Genomic DNA, 17272 nt, shown 5'->3' with positions numbered 1-17272 from the left:
CCTCTGATTTTGTGGATTCCCACAACCAGCATTGCTCAGCTGGGTGCTCAGCCTGGCTCCAGCCCTGTGGCAGTGCCAGCACCTCAGGGATGCTCTGGGGGACACAGCCCCAGCCCTGGAGGTGTTCCAGGCCAGGCTGGACAGGGCTTGGAGCAACCTGGGATAGTGGGAGGTGCCCATGGATGAGCTTTAAGGTCCCTCCCAGTCCAAACCATTCCATGATCCTGTGACAATTCTGTGCTGGGTCCAGCTGAGGTCACTCAGGCAGAGACCTCACTGAGCAGCAGCCCAGCCCCAGCCACAACAGGGATTAATTGTGTCTTATTAAAGCAGGGAAATGCCATGATTTCATTTCAATCCCCAATGAGATTATGTTCTATTGTTAGCTAAACACCAGTGGGCACTAAAGCAGATTTATGGGAGTTTTCCAGCCCTGACTCAGCTGTCAGGCCCCAATGGATGGGCTGCAGGAACCCACAGGCACAGGCTGAGAGGGATGCAATGTCAGCTCATTAAATGTTTGTGAAAAATGGGATCAGTCTCCTCCAATGCTCCGTGCCACTGTCTGTGCAGTACCTGAGCAACAGGGGGGAGGAATGAAATCCATCACCAAGTGTTTGTGAAATGTTCTTTCTGTGGAAGCATTTCTCTGCAGAAACTCATCCCCATTTCACAAATAACAAATCATCCATTAGTGTGATCTGAGGGGTATTGTTAAGTTCATTTTTTAGAGGGAAAATGAACTCACAGACAAATTGATGACCTGGAAAGGTACAGCCCTCATCATCTCCTTGCTGGCCTCTGAGCCTCATTTCACTGGGAATTGTGTAATCTGGGCTGATGGCTTTTCTTGTTATTTGAGCTGCAAAGATTTGGTATCAAAATATCTTCTCATTTACAAAAGGGAAAAAAATAAAACCCTGCAGATACAAATGAACACACACACACACAATTTATAGGTATTTTTCTCTGACACTCGACAAACCAGGAAAAGAAATCCAGCACCCTGCTTTCAGTTTTAATGGGAAATTTGTTCCCAAAAAAAATGTGGCTCTGAGAAATTAATAAAATACAGGTGACAGTCTCAAACCTGCTACTGTAGAGAAAATCAGGCTGAAGCCAATGAGCCAAGGAGCCTTTCCAGATCTGCAGCTGTGTCTGAGAGCAGTTTGGCCTTCTGCAGCCAAATCTGATCCCAACACTGTGAGAAGCAGCTGAGGGAGCTGGGAAAAGGAGAAAAGGAGAAAAGGCCTGTATCAAGAGCAGAGTGGCCAGCAGGACCAGGAGAGTCATTTAATGTCCCCTTCCTGGGCACTGCTGGGGCACCTCAGGGGCTGTGTCCAGTCCTGGCCCCTCCTGGCAAGGGGGACCCTGAGGGTCTGGAGCCCCAGGAGAGGCTGAGGGAGCTGGGCAGGGGCTCAGCCTGGAGCAAAGGAGGCTCAGGGGGCCCTTGTGGCTCTGCACAGCTCCTGACAGGAGGGGACAGCCGGGGGGGTCGGGCTGTGCTCCAGGGAACAGGGACAGGAGCAGAGGGAATGATCTCAAAGTAGGCCAGGGCAGGCTCAGGGTGGACACCAGCAGGAATTTCCCCATGGAAAACGTTGTTAAACATCAAATGGGGCTGCCCAGGGAGGTTTGGAGTCCTCATCCCTGGAGGTGTCCCAGGAAGGGCTGGAGGTGGCACTGAGTGCTCTGGGCTGGGGACAAGGTGGGGATTGGGCACAGGTGGAACTAGATGATGTGGAAACCTTTTCCAGCCTAAATGATCCTGGGGTTCTAAACTGGCTGCTGTTTTATTCATGGCAGCCACAAAAGCAGAGTGTGTTTTCCCTCACCTGGCTGATTCCCTGATCCAGCAGATCTGGCTCAGCTGAGCCACAGAGGCTCAGAGCAACCTCCAGATGAGCCAGAGACATCCTGATCACATCCCTGCCATGCCTGCTCTGCTCCAGGGAACAGGGACAGGAGCAGAGGGAGCGGCCTCAGGAATTTCCAGCAGGAGGGAACCAGCAGAAATTTCCCCATGGAAAGGGTGATTAAACATTGCCAGGGGCTGCCCAGGGAGGTTTGGAGTGCCCATCCCTGGAGGTGTCCCAGGAAGGGCTGGAGGTGGCACTGAGTGCTCTGGGCTGGGGATGAGGTGGGAACCAGGCACAGCTTGGATTTGATGATCTTGGAAGTGTTTTCCAACCTCGATGACCCTGTGATTGTGTGATGACAATGCAGGGCATCAGACACCCATCCCACAGCAGTGGCTTCCTCAGAAATGGATATTTCACACTAAGCTGAAAAGGTTTTCCCTTTTCAACCTCAGTCCAGGCAGGTGTCTGGGTGCATAAATGTGACCCAGAGCAGTTGTGTTTCTCAGGTTGAAAAACCCTGGGCAAGCCTGGACTTGTAAATGCTAGAAAGAGTGCAGAGGCCTCCTGCAGGCCAGCATCAGGGGAAATGCACACACACAGCCAGGGTGGGGCTGTGGGCATCACAGCTGGGCTGATGGGCATTGCTCAGAGTGCTCAGGGGTGGCTCTGCCCTCTCCCCAACACTAAAAACACAAGCTATATGTGAATATGTATAAATATATATGTGTGAATAAATATGTATATATGAATAGATATAAATATATATGAAACACACATATTTATATTTATATTTATATTTATATTTATATTTATATTTATATTTATATTTATATTTATATTTATATTTATATTTATATTTATAGTTATATTTATAGTTATATTTATAGTTATATTTATAATTTATATTTATATTTAACCTATTTACATTTATAAACTATATTTATATTTACATTTATGTTTATGTTTATGTTTATTAATAACTCATGATATTATGTGTCCTTTGCTACACTAGCAAGCAGGCAGAGGTTTGAAGTGTTTTAACCTAAAATTCCACGGGTCTGGCAGTACTCAGGTGTGCAGTGAGGAATTCATCAGAGGTTCTTCCTAAATTTGGTGGGGGAAAAAAAGGGATATTTCTTTAATTTCTGGTTTTGGAGGGAAATTTGGCAGCTGAGTTCAGTGCCCTTCAGGCCTGAGTGGCAGCTCTGGAGGTCCAAAGGCTCTCGGTGTGTGTGTGACAGGCACAGCCCAGAGCTCTGTCACAGAGCCCAGCAGGGGATGTCACCCAGCTGTCACTTGTCACAGCATCACAGGCTGGGCCAGTCCCTTGGCTGCTGTTTGCAGGGCACTGAACTGGCAGGAGAGGGTTAAAATTAGACACAGGGACTTCAGGGAGTGGCTGCTGAGAAATAAAAATAAGGCAAATTCAGCTAACTCTGGCATGCTGCAGAGATGTGTGACATCACCTTGCCTAATTCCATAAGCACTTAAATCCACGGGGGTTACAGAGGAATCAAAAGCTGTTTGTTGCCTGCTTTTCCTTCTTTACCTCACAGAATAATTCAGGGTTTTGCCCTGCTCCTGTGCCTGCCCCCCAGCCAGAGGTGATGCCACCCCCTTGGCAGTGGAATGTCACCTGTGGGACATGGCTGGGAGCAGGACAAGCCTCAGGAGCCCCCCTCGAGGGGCTTTCCATGCCTGGGTAGCAGCACCCTCCATGCTGACAGAGCCACTTTCAGCTCGTGGTTTCAGTGCCCTTTGCTGGTGCTCCTTCAGACCCGTCTCAGAGGTGGGGAAACTGAGGCAGCCAGCAGAGAGAACTTCCCCAGCGCAGCCACATCCTCTGGGACCTGTCTGGCAGCAGCCCTTGTGTCCTTGTGTCCCTGAGCCCTCCTGGCTGGACATGGGGCTGCTGTGTTTTGATGCTCTGAGAGAACCCCAGGGGTTCATTTTGTACCTCAGGGTGAAATTCTGGGGTTTCAGTGGAACTGCAGCTTCTTTAAGATCCATTTCCCAGCCCCATCTCTCAGCCCCATTTCCCTCTCTTGGAGAGCAGTGTGCTCCTGCTCACCACAAAAATCTTTCAACTACTGAAATCAGATAAATATCACATTTCCCCGTCCCATTTCCCAGCCCCATCTCCCAGCCCCATCTCCCAGTCACTTTTCCCAGCCCTTCTTCCCAGTCCCATCTCCCACCCCCATTTCCCAGTCCAATCTCACAGCCCCATTTCCCAGCCCCTTTTCCCAGTTCCATTTTAGCCCCATTTTTTCTCAGTGGGGAAAAGCTGCATGGACCTCCTGGAAACAGCCAGGCTGTTTTCCTTGGAGCTGCACCCTTTGGATGCCCATCCTCCCATAAAAGGGGTCAAAAGAGTCAAAAATAAGTGATCTCCTGATAACTTTTTTAGGGTTTCCCCCTGAGACCCCTCCCTAACCCAGCAGATTTCCTTAAAGCAGAAGATCTGCAGTGGCTGTGCCTCACAGCACACAGTGAAACACAAACCAGTGTGTTCTCCTTGCTCCTTAGCCCCAGATGTAGCTTTGTTTTTCCTCCTCTCACAGTATTTTTAAACCCATCTAATCCCATTGACTGCAGAGGGATTAGCTCTGATTTACACCATGACTCGTGCAGAGCCAATTAGGCCATGTGAGCACATCCATCGATCAGTCCTGAAGGGAATTTCAGCTTCTCTTGGCTTGAGCTGAAATGTTTCAGATAAAAGAATTAACTTGAGAAATAAAAGCAGAAAACAGTTATAAGCTACCTCAGCAGAGTGAGGACCAGACCTGTCTCTCTAAAACAAATTTTTTTCCATAATTTCCTTTCTGACTAATGCAGCTGATGTCACCCACTTTAAACACAAAACTTGCTGACAGCAGTAAATGTTAAATACAGCTCTGGAAATGCACAGTGCAGCCATGTCAGAGAGGGGAGATTCTCTGGAGAATCCATGGACACCCTGAGCAGCTCAGGGCAGCTCTGGGCACTTTGTGGGCAGGCTCAGCCCTTGGCTTGGCACAGTATGCAGGGCTGCTGCTGCTGCTGCAGCAGGGGATTTTCAGCCTTTGGAGGGTAAACCCCCTAAATGCCACTGAGTTTCTGTAAATAATCTCCCCCTTCCTGCACACACAGGAGTGTGAGTGGGCTCAGGGTGCTGATTGTGTTACCAGACTCTTGTTATCACCACAGCTGAAATAAGGGCCACAAGGGTTTCTGCCCATCCTAAGCCATATCTCCACATCTCTGCCTGTGCCCTCACTAAAACACCAAATTGACATGACTAACACCAGGAAAGCAGGTTTTGGTTTTTCTTTGGGGATTTCCAGAATGGTGAAGGGACTTTGGTACATAACTTACTCATTCTTGGAGAGCAGTGAGCTCCTGCTCACCACAAAAGTCTTTAAACTACTGAAATCAGATGAATATCACATTTTTTTCAAGATATCCACAGTTTCTGTCTCCAGTGGAGTGTGCAAAGGGTGCAATACACAACACACCAACCCCCTTCAGTCGGGGGAACTTGGGTGTGGGACCAGCTTCTCCTGATTTGTCCATCTTTGTTATCAAAACTCCCTCAGAAATCAGGTCATGTAGATACAGCAAGGGTCTGGAGATTTAAATCTCTTATCATTACCCCAGTTTCAGAAATCCTATGAAATTTAAGATCCTTATCCCACACTGCATATAAATAGAGCTCTTATTAGAATCATTGAACCACAGAACATCCTGAGCTGGGAGGGACTGAAGGGATCATTCAGTGCCACCCCTGTCCCTGCCCAGCCCCCCCAGCAGCCCCAGCCTGGGCACCCCTGGCAGCGCTGCCCAAAGGCTCCTGGAGCTCTGGCAGCCTCGGGGCCGTGCCCATTCCCTGGGCAGCCTGGGCAGTGCCAGCACCCTCTGGGGGCAGAGCCTTGCCCTGAGCTCCAGCCTGAGCTGCCCTGGCCCAGCCCCAGCCGTGCCCTGGCTCCTGTCCCTGGCCCAGAGCAGAGATGGGAGCTGCCCCTCGGGAGGAGCTGCAGCCCCGGGGAGCTCTGCCCTCACTCTGCCCCAGCTGAGCAACCCCAGAGCCCTCAGCTGCTCCTTATGGGCCCCTTCTACCCCTTCACCATCCCCGTGTCCCTCCTTTGGACCTTTAGATCTTTCTTTCATTGTGACTCTCAAAAGTGCCCCCAGGGATTGAGGTGAGGCCACACCAGCACCGAGCAGAGTGGGACATGTGAGGATCATGACACACAACATGTAATGTCAGGTTTTAGTAGAACTCAGTTTTGTGCATTAACTGCTCCTTCAGAGACCCTTGTAGGATTGAAGACTGTGTTATCAGTTTTATAACAGAGTCACAGGAAAACTTCAGAGTTTTGTGTACCCAGGGAGAGGGAGTATTATTTTTAAAAGCTTTACTGAAATTCCTTCCTGCTTTATTCTTGGTGTTCAGCTGTGGAATGGAACGCAGAAAATTCCCAGTTTGCCATCTGAGCTCCTGTGCACTTCCACAGCCACAGCAGGGCCAGGAGATGTAAAGGAGAGCAAATGCAAGGATAAATAACCATTCACTTGTCAGGCTGCAGCACTGGGATGTGCACTGTTTTCCTGGATGGACACACCTTGTCCGTGTGTCCATCCACCTGTAGACCTAGGGGACAATTCTGTGTCATGCAGAATAAAGACAGAATAATCACAGAATCATTGACTGAATCATAGAATGGTTTGGGTTTGAAAAGACCTTAAAATTCATCTCATCCCACCCCTGCCATGGGCAAGACACCTTCCATTGTCCCAGGCTGCTCCAAGCCCTGTCCAGTCTGGCCTTGGGCACTGCCAGGGATGGATAATCAGTGCCATTAACTGAACATCTAGTGTGGTGAGAGGAGGAAAAACAGAGAGGAGATAGAAGGCAGGAATATGGATGGAAAGGAGGTGAAATGCAAGGGGGAGAAGTGGGGAGCTATTGTAAATCAAAGATGACTCTGATGAAATGGAGAGAGAAAGACGCATCTGACTCCATCATCAGAAGGCTAATTAATCACTTTATTGTACTGTAATATGTACATTGTATCTAAACTGAACTGCCCTGCACTCACCCTTGCTCACAACTGCTCACACTGCTCTCATCATCTCTGATTCTCCCCTGACTGTCCCGTGACAGTCCCACACACACCTGGCCCTGACAGGCCAAGGGAACCAAACATCCTCACTTTGGGTAAACAATCTCCATATTGCATTCTGCTTTGGCACAACACAGGCACAGCAAGCAAGATAAGAATTGTGTTTTCCTTCTTCTCTGCTTGTCTCACAGCTTCCCTCTGTTCAGAGCCATGTGAATACCACAGGGAGCAGGGGCTGGGATGCAGGATCTGGATCACAGGGATGCGGTGCCAAGACACCGGGATGAAGTGTCGGGATGCGGGGAATGGGACAGTGGGATGCAGGGGATGGGACACCGGGATGCGGTGCCGGGACTCGGCTCCTCGGTGCTCTGCGGGCGCCTGCAGTGCCGGGCACGGCCGTGGGATGGAGCCGTCCCCGCGGCCGTGGGACGGAGCAATTCCTGCGGCCGTGGGACCGAGCAGCCCGCGAGGCAGCGGGAGGGAGCAATACCTGCATCCCGTGGGATGGAGCCATCCCAGAGTGGCGTGGGACGGAGCAGTTCCCGCATCCCGTGGGACGGAGAAGCTCCCGTGTCCCGAGGGATGGAGCCGTTCCTGTATCCCGTGGGATGCAGCAGTTCCCGCAGGACGGAGCAGTTCCCGAGATATGGAGCAGCTCCTGTATCCCGAGGGATGGAGCAGCTCCTGTATCCCGAGGGATGGAGCAGTTCCCGAGGGACGGAGCCGTCCCCCCTGGGGCAGTCCCTGCTCCTCCCGGTCCCGGCGCTTTGGATTCGGGCCATTCCCAGGCTCGGACCCGCGGCTCGGGGCGGGCTCGGGGTGTGCGGGGGGAGCGGGGCCGGCTCGGCCCCTCCAGCAGCAGCGTTCGGGTCCCCGGTGCCCAGAGCAGCCCCTGGATCCCTGGCAGTGCCCAAGGCCAGGCTGGACAGGGCTGGGACAGTGGAAGGTGTCCCTGACATGGCAGGGGTGGAACAGGATGAGCTTTAAGGTCCCTTCCATCCCAAAGCACTCTAGGATTTTATAAACATCCTAAAGTCCTGGTGAAATCCACATTTTAACCGTGAGGGAACAGAGCAACATTCCAAAAGCACCCAAAGAGCCATTTTCAGCACTATGTCCCACTTAAATGTTCAAAAGCTTTCTGCAATTGCACCACAAAAATATCTTGGTTAAATAAAACTTATGTGCACATAATTTCTGTTTCATAGAATCAGAGAATCCCAAACTGGTTTGGGTTGGAAGGGACCTTAAATCCCATCCCATGCCACCCCTGCCATGGCAGGGACACCTCCCACTGTCCCAGGCTGCTCCAGCCCTGTCCAGCCTGGCCTTGGGCACTGCCAGGGATCCAGGGGCAGCCACAGCTGCTCTGGGCACCCTGTGCCAGGGCCTGCCCACCCTCACTGTAATTCCTCCTTGTATCTATTCCAAATACACGCTCTTTTAATTTAAAACCATCACTCTTATTTTTAAGAAGCAAGGTAAGGAATTTAATTTTTCACGGCTGAGAGCTGCAATCTGCCAGAGCTTTAGGTTGTTATAGATTTACCAGCTGAGTGACACTGCTCTGAATTCCCTGGGCAGCTCAGATATCCTCAGCCAAGGAGTAAGAACCATGCTGGAAGTGGTGGCTGCATTTTATTGTACCAAAAAATTAAAGAGAAGCTCAGAAGCGATGAGTTAATCTGTTGTTTTCTTCAGGTAACACCTTTGAAGACTATTTGAGGATCCTACAGAGTGTTCCAGCAGCCAATGGAACTGCTGCCTACATGAGAGGTCAGCGGGGAGTCCAGGGGGGAAGAGGGTTGGGAAAAGGAAATTTCAGAGCTGTCTGAAAAGCTGCTCATGTCATTCACACTGGTTTACTAGCAAATAGCCTTTTTTTCCAAAATGGCATTTTATAGGAAAAAATTCCTTAGCTCTCTTGGAATGTTATTGGCAAACCCCTATCTGACAGTAGAAACTTTTATTTTAACTTGATAAACATAAAAGGAAATAAAGATTTAACTTCTGCATACCCACAGAGGAAGGTACACCTCCATGAGCTGTCCATTTTTCATGAATTATGGAAAGTACATGAATGTACACCTCTAAGAATTCCCTTCAAATGACAAGTGGGGAAATAATGGAGATGAACACTCATGCTCATGCATTTTGCTGTCCTGGATTTCCCACGGGCTGAGTAAATCCTTGGATTTTTTAGTGCCCCACCTCCATGTGTGAGCTCCCAGCTGTCTTTCCAGGGGTTTTCCTGCCGTTTCCTGCAGGAAACCATTGGGCAGGTGTCTCCTTTTAGCAGGAAACCCTGCTGGAGGTGTCCTAGGGCTGAAGGGAGCTCGGTGGAGCTCAGAGCTAACATCCCTTTGTTCTCCCTGCAGTGTCCAGGACAGTGAACAGCTCCAAGCTGAGCCTGGTGGAGAAGGGGATCTGTGAGGGCATCGAGTGCCAGAGCCCAGAGCTGGTGATCAGGGAACACGGCCTCTACTTGATCTTCTGCAACTTGAACTTTCACTTTCCCAACTGCTCCAAGAGCCCCATCGACCTCAAGATCGAGCTCCTGGTGAACAACAGGGTGGACAGGCAGACGTTGTCCACATTCTGTGCCTCAGAAACGTGCCAGGACGAGACTTTTAAGACCTTGATCCAGCTGCACTTGACACACCTGGAGAAGGAGGACAAAATATCAGTGACACTGAACCATCCTGAGTTCCTGAATGATGTTTCTCTTCCCAATGAAAACGTCCTTGGGGTCTTGAAGTACAACGATGAAATGTGAGCAGCTCCCTGACCTCCCACTGCTGCCCAGACCCTTCCTCTGAACACCAGCCTGCTTTCACTAGGCACCACCTTGGTTTAAATTTCACACCTCACCTCATCCCTAGGGTGAACAAGGAACTTTGTGAGTGTCCCAGAAAAACAAACACTGAAGAGCCGCAGCTGCCAGGTTCCCTGGCCTGGTTCTGGGTGGGATTGTTGGACTATCCAGCACATAAGCCACCAAGGGTTCTTCAAAATAATCTGTGCAAACACAGACTAAAACCCAGCCAGATCATGGCACGAATCCACAATACAGAGATTTTTAGGGCCATAAACTGCTGGCACATGTGCTCAGGACATGGGGAAATGTGTTTAACTCTATTTTATGGAGTAGTGTTTTAACCCAGTCTTTCCAAAAACCCAACAGTCAAAGCTTGTAGTCAAAGCTTTTCTTTACCACGGCCACACAGTGACAACTCTGGAGCAGATTCATTGTGCAACAGCAGAAATGATGAAATTATTGACTATTGGGCTGGTAGCTGAAACTCCGGGGCAGGACATAGGAGATTTGGGATTTACAGGATATTTCTGGGCTGCATTCTGCTATGGACTTTATGTCGTTTCTTTCAAGTGTCTTCCTTGTCACTATTTATCCATCTTTTCTATTTAAATATAAAGCTCTTTGGGACAGAATTTGTCTAAGCAGAGTGCTCAGCCTCCGTTTTCCCCTGGGGTTCTCAGACCTTTTTTACGTTCAACATTAAAACAGCAATGGAGTTGCCAACCTGGCAGATAGCAAAGTCCATCAGGATGCATTTTCCTCGAGTGCTGCCCTGCCAGTTTGGCACAGAACACACTGGGCTGGGAATCCTCCTCCAGCACCAGCACTGCCTGGAAAGCCAGGGCTCCACACTTCCCCAAACTCCACACTTTCACAAACAGTTTCAGACTGGCCCTCAGCTGAGAGCTGGGATGTCTGAGCAGGCCAGGGGATGGGTGGTATTGGAGCTTCTTTGGATGCCTGCAATATTTAGAGAATTCAGGATAAAAGAAAACTCTCCAGCCCTCTTATTCCATGAATTGCAGTAACCCAGACATGTATTTGCAATTTCATTCTTACAGTGTGGGGAGAGAAGGGACCAAGATGTTCCCAAAGCTGGTCCCAGTTCAGTCCTTCCCTTTTCCCTTCATCTCTGGGAATCCAGGAAGGCCTATTCTTACCATTATTGGAGTTTTTCTCCTTGCACAACTGACATTTTTCTATGACTGCAGCTTGGCAAACTCTCCACAGCAAACATTTAGTCATAGATTGAGTTTCTGGCTCCAAAAGCCTGGTGCTTTATCACCCAAGCTCACTGGATGCTGGTGACTGATGGAGCTCAGTTTGTGTGAGCACACTCCAAATATTCCTCAGAGCAGAAATTTGTTTCTTGTTTTACATCACCAGAAACTGATGGTGCATATCAATGAAGTTTTGTCTCATCCATCCAGGTGACTTCAAATTACACCAGACACTTTCTAAAGGTCAGGAGCTGATATGATTCACTGTTAGAGATACCCACTTTCTGTTTTGATGAACATTGATGCAACCAAAATTTCCTTTTGCTGTTAATGACTCAGGGAAAAAAAAAAAAAAAGACAAGAAAAGAAAACTAAATCAAACAGAAAAAAAACAAAAAACATGGATTTAGTTTTTTCTTCTTTCTTTTCCTCTTAGCATAGAGAAATTTATTTTTAAAAGAGTCAGCTGACCCTGCCCATGACTTTGGAACCTCCTCTGGGATCTCCTCACTCCTCTGGGCCGTATAAATCCCTCATGTCTCTGAATAAGGTTTTTATCTTCTATTTGCCTCCACTTTGATCCACACAACCAGTTTCCAGAGAAGTTAAAGCAAGCCTGGCAGAGAGGGATCATAGCTCCTGAATATAGAAGCAGTCAGTGAATGAAAATATGCATCTCCTCACACATCCCACCCCTCCTCCTCTCCCTCGAGGCTTTGAACTCAAGGAGAAAGGGCATTCTTTAAAAAATAAAGCAGATCTCCCTGCACAGGGTGATTTTATTATAATATTTTGCCAGATGGAGAAAATCCTGACAAAGCAATGCTAAGCTGCTCAGCCCCAGGCATTTTAATACCTTTGGATAAAGAAATCTGGCCTCTACCCCATTGCCTCTGAGAAATAAGAATAAATTATAGCCAGAAAGAAAGCCCATTAATAGTGGACAATTTCCCCATCAGTTACAAAAATGTTAAATAGCTTTAACTGAAGCAAGGCCCCAAGGCAGGCACACTCCAAGCCACTTCATTCTTTCATCCCTTTTCCTTCATTTATTTTTTTTTCCTAAGTTTTTGAAGCAGGTCATTTTGACAACAAACCTGTATGGAAAAAAATACCCAGGCTGGTCCTTCCCACAAGGATGTGTCTCTCCAGGAGCATCAACAGCAATTCTGTGTGGGGAACAGCCCAGTTTGCAGCAGGAGGTTCCATCTTCTGAGGAGCCACTCCTTGCTCTGGCTCCCCAGCACAGGAGAGGGCAGCAATCCCAAATGCACTGAAGCTGATGCTTTTTGGGCTACCTAAAAACAGAAGCCAGACAAAATTAAGAAAATAAAAAGTTGTTATATTTATTGAAGGGCCTTCAGGTACATTTCAGGCAGATGAAGCCCCAGTGGCTACACCCAAAATGGATGACGGTTTCACAGGTTTCACACTTTCGTAAGTTTGCTCCATTTGCATATTGGGGGTTAATCTGCCAATTACAGCTTCCGCTAATGAAGTCATTTACCCCAAGTTTGCTCCCCCCAAACTCACTTTTGTTTCCATCTCTGGGGCCTGAGGCAGTGAGGTGTCCTTGATTGCCAGGCCTGGAGAGGAATTGTGGTGTCTGCCCAGTCTGGGAGAGCAGCAGCTCACATTGTGTGTGGACTTTGGAGTTATGCACTAAAGAATTTAGGTTGTAACATTTGAAGGGAATTCATAGAGATGTACATTCATGTACTTTCCATATTCATGGAAATGGTACAGCAGGGTTACAAATACATGGAAAATATAAAAGCTAAAATCCTAAGGCATCAAAGTCATGGAGAAATTGTTCAAATTCCTCCCCTGGTCCTCAGATGGGGCAAATGTGGTGTTTTCTGTGCCTGTGTTATTGCCAGCTCCACCAGACACAGGGAGCAGCAACAATCCCACAGCTCTGCTCTGTCGAGGGGTTTGGGCCCTCCCCAGTCACTGATAAAGCTGCACTCTTAATCTGATTCCTCCTTGGCCATGGGGCATTGATAGGATTTATCCATAATCTTGGTTGAGAAAGAAAAAAAATTCCTATTATTGGTTTAATTTTGTCTGACGTTAATTGCTGCAGAAATCTTGAAGAGGGATTTCAATAGCAGCCATGCTGATGTAACACATTTCCATCCCAGCTCACCCGGGGGCAGCAACTCCAAATCTGATCAAGGTTTTTAAGATCAGAGATCACAGAGCTGCATCTGAGCTCTGCTGGAGCCGTGGAGACTTTGAAACCACGAGAGCAATCAGATTTCACAAGGCTCGGTGACACCTCCCATGAAATTGGCCCCAGCCCAAACTCCTGAAAGCTCAGCTGTGAAAATGAAGCCATGGCTTATGTGACACAGATTCGTTATCCACGGAGGGACTTTCACATTCACTTCTGCATTTGTTTCAGTTTTTGTTCAGCACGAGAAGAAAACACCAGAGTCACTCAGAGAGAAAATCCCTTCCTGTGCCAACCAGGGGCTCTTGGCAACCTAAAAGTGCACAGCAGTTTTTATTTAAATATCTCACCTGGATCAATAGGGCCCTGACCTCCTGTGCAGCCACTGCCTGACTCTGCAGTGCTCTGAGCCACACAGATCCCTTGGGAGAACAAGCAGCACTCTGCAAAATTCTTGGCTAATTGCTCATGCTCTTAAATAATTATTATTTTTATTTTTATTATTATTATTCATAATGTTACTAGATAGAAAAATTCAAAGCAGCTCCACTGTTTTCAAGTACCTTATCCTGAGTGTAATATAAGAAAGGGACTCCTCAACACAAATAACCAACCTAAAAAGCAAAATAAATAAGAAACTTTTCTATTTGGGTCCTTAGAAAGCAGAAGTGATACAACTTGTGTTTGGTGCAAAAAGCAAGAGGAAACCTCAGAGCAAAGGCAGCTTCTGGAGGGAGAATGACTGAAACAAATGCAAATTCTGATGAGCAACACTTGGAGCAGCAGTAGCTGCACACGGTGACCTCAACACCTCCTCCAGCCCCAGCTTTTAATGGTTTTAATTGGCTCAGTTTCAATGAAAGTGAGGATAAATGGTCCAGGAAAAATGTTTTGGAAGAGCACATTCTGCAGTCACACCTGTAACCCCCCCCAGTCCCCATGGTTTCAATCCCCAGTTTTTCTTTTCATTGCTGATCGCAGGAGCTGGAAGGTTTGGGATGGAGAAGGGTGGAGCCCCAAGGGCAGCGTGGCACTGTCTGAAATTCAGGCTCCAGGAGGAATTCAGGTGTTTCCAAGGTTGTGAGACCTCAGAGCTGGATGTTCCCATGAGGGCAGAGCCTTCTCCACGCTCAGCATTCCCTGGGATTGCAGCAGCCTCCCTGCTCTGGTGCAAGTCAGGGCTGCTGCAGTGAAGCCATCAGCTCATTTTCCTGAGCTGCCATATCCTGCACTCCTGACATTCCATTTCCCTTCATGTCAACAGCTTCTAAATTTAGGCTCCCTAATTCCATCTTAGAGCCAGTGTGAAACAGGAAGCTCCAGGTGAGTCAGAGCACCCAAAATAGCTGCCTAGAAAAGCCAGGCTCAGCTGCTGAGTGAGCCTTGACTCTGTCCAGCCACCTCACACTCAACAGCCTCATGCAGTTCCAGATAAAGAAATGGTTATTTAATGTGTGGATTGATAATTTATGGCCACTTTCCAGGGGGGAAATTTATGGACTGAGGCCTCCAAGCGGGACACGTTTGTGAGGTAAAACACAATGACAAGTGAGCAAGTTGGTAGATGTATGGCCACACAAGAATAAGATTTGCCTGTTTAGGTCATTTTTATTCCACTTATTCCTTGGGTTTGCCCAGACCTGACAGAGGGAAAGCCACATTTTGGAATTAAATTAAGCACCAATTCAGAACTGGAAGTCACTTTTGAAGCTACTTTTCTCATAGAAAACTGTGGAGCGAATATACTATTTTTTTTTCATTCTTTCAGTTTTTAAATTCTTAATTTCCTATGGTTTTTGTCATTCTGCTTCTTCCTTTCTTTGCTTCTGGTTTTGTGTCTATATTTGTATGAAAGTGGATGGAAAAGGAAATCAAGCATAAGGTAAAGGGGGAAAAGGAAGGAAAACAGTGTGTGAGGAATTGGGGAAAATACCCCAGCAGTCTGAACAGTTCAATGAGCTCTAAGAAGCTCTGACTCCAAGGATTTGAAGGAATGTGGTTCCAAGGCCAGGCTGGACAGGGCTTGGAGAACCTGGGATAGTGGAAAGTGTCCCTTTCCATGGAATGAGGGGAATGAGATGGGCTTTAAGGTCCCTCCCAACCCAAACCAGTCTGGGATCTTTGATTCCAATATTCACATCAATCACAAATTGACACCAGCAATTTCTACATTTTATGCTGTAGAAGAAAACGAAGTTTTATGGTGAAAAATACTAATTTTATGCAATTTTAAAACACATTATATGGATGCAACTCCAGAGGCTTCAACCAAGTTCCTCAACATGAACAGTGGTGGGAGAGCAGGACTTGTGCCTCTGGCAGGCAGAATTATGAGCAGCATTGCAGAGCCTTGATATTTAAAGGGATTTTTCATGTATAAACCCAACTCTGTTGTGAGTGTTCACTGGGGACTTTAGCAATGACACCTATGAAAGGAAAATCAATTTTCCCGTATAAAATGAAATTGTGTTGTGCTAATTATTTCAGTTTAAATATTGAGAGCACAGGTGTTTTCCTGAATAAAGACACCTGGTTCAGAGCATGGTGGTGAGAGTGTTTTTAACCATCTTCAGACAAATCACAGGGCAGCTTTTAGGGTAGAGATGGGCACAGGCTGGTCCTGCAGGCCAAGAAACAAAAATATCACTTATGGGAAAGGAATTCCTGGTGCTGGAGCCCTTTGGACAACTTCTTGGGCTAAGGGTGATGGGATTCACAGATGAGGGGAGAGAATGATGCATCTGACTCCATCTCATCAGAAGGCTAATTAATTACTTTATTATACTATATTATTCAATACTATATTACATTACACCTAAATTGAATCTGCCAAGCACTCAATTCTGCTCACACTGCCAGCATCTCATGACTGTCACCCAACAGTCCCAACACACACCAAGGGAACCGGGAGCAACCTGGGATAATGGAAGGTGCTTCTTCCATTTTTTTCTGTCTTTATTTTTTGCACAGAAGTGGATAGAAAAGGAAATCAAACATAAGTTAAAGAGAAAAAAAGGAAAGAAAGCAAAGTGTGGAGAATTTGGAAAAACACCCCAGCTGTTTGAACAGATAGATGAGCTCTAAGAAGCTCTGACTCCAAGGATGTGAGGGAATGTGGCTCCCCTTTACCTTATGTTTGATTTCCTTTTCCATCTGCTTTGGTAAAAAATAGAGACACAAAAATAGAAGCAAAGAGAGGAAGAAGCACAATGACAAAAACCCAAGAAAATTAAAAATATAGACTGAAGGAATGAAAAAATTGTCAAATGTTTACTACACAATTTTCTATGAGAAAAGTAGGCCAAGGAAACAAAACACCATCACTGTGGGTAAACAATCTCCATATTGCATACTACTTTGGCACAAACACAGGCACAGCAAATGATAATAATTGTTTTTCCTTTCTCTGAGGTTCAGAGAATGTGAAACCCGGAAATATTCTTGGGAAGAATTTTGCCTTGCTTTTCTCTGTGAAGAGAAATGTGGCTACAGAGGGCTGCAGGGGGAATCTGCCTTTCTCCCATAAAGCTGGGAGAGAATCACAGAATTCCAGAATGGTTTAGGTTGGAAAGAACCTTAAACCTCACTCATTCCCCCCATTCCATGGGCAGGGACACCTTCCACTATCCCAGGTTCTCCAAGCCCTGCCCAGCCTGGCCTTGGAGCCCCATTCCCTCACATCCTTGGAGTCAGATCTTCTTAGAGCTCATCTAACTGTTCAAACCGCTGGGGTATTTTTCCAAATTCTCCACACTTTGCTTTCTTTCCTTTTTCTCTCTTTAACTTATGTTGGATTTCCATTTCCATCCACTTCTATGCAAAAAATAAAAACAGAAAAATAGGAGCACCTTCCATTATCCCAAGTTGCTCCAAGGCCTGTCCAACCTGGCCTTGAGAATTCCAAGGATGAGGAAGCCACAGTTGCTCTGGGCACCCTGTGCCAGGGCCTCCCCACCTCCACAGGGAAGAATTTCTTCCTAATATCCAACCAAAATTTCCCCTCTGCCAGCTTATAGCCATTCCCCTGTCCTGTCACCACATGCTCAGTTGGACTCAATGACCTCAGAGGTCTTTTCCAACTTAAA

General features: G+C 47.3%; 1 protein-coding gene across 1 annotated transcript in view; it reads left to right on the top strand.

Annotated features, from left to right (window-relative positions):
• LOC131092033 (tumor necrosis factor ligand superfamily member 8-like) overlaps positions 1-9749 on the top strand; it is a 52093-nt gene extending 42344 nt beyond the window's left edge. Inside the window, exons 5-6 of the mRNA XM_058038504.1 lie at positions 8675-8749; positions 9352-9749. Of these exons, the coding sequence (XP_057894487.1) occupies positions 8675-8749; positions 9352-9749 (473 nt within the window). The remainder of the gene's footprint in view (positions 1-8674; positions 8750-9351) is intronic.
• Positions 9750-17272: the final 7523 nt, after the last annotated feature.

This window comes from Melospiza georgiana, chromosome 20, assembly GCF_028018845.1.
Source record: "Melospiza georgiana isolate bMelGeo1 chromosome 20, bMelGeo1.pri, whole genome shotgun sequence".
NCBI lineage: Eukaryota > Metazoa > Chordata > Aves > Passeriformes > Passerellidae > Melospiza > Melospiza georgiana.
The sequence above is the reverse complement of the archived record's forward strand: the minus strand, read 5'-3'. Positions and strand labels throughout refer to the sequence as shown.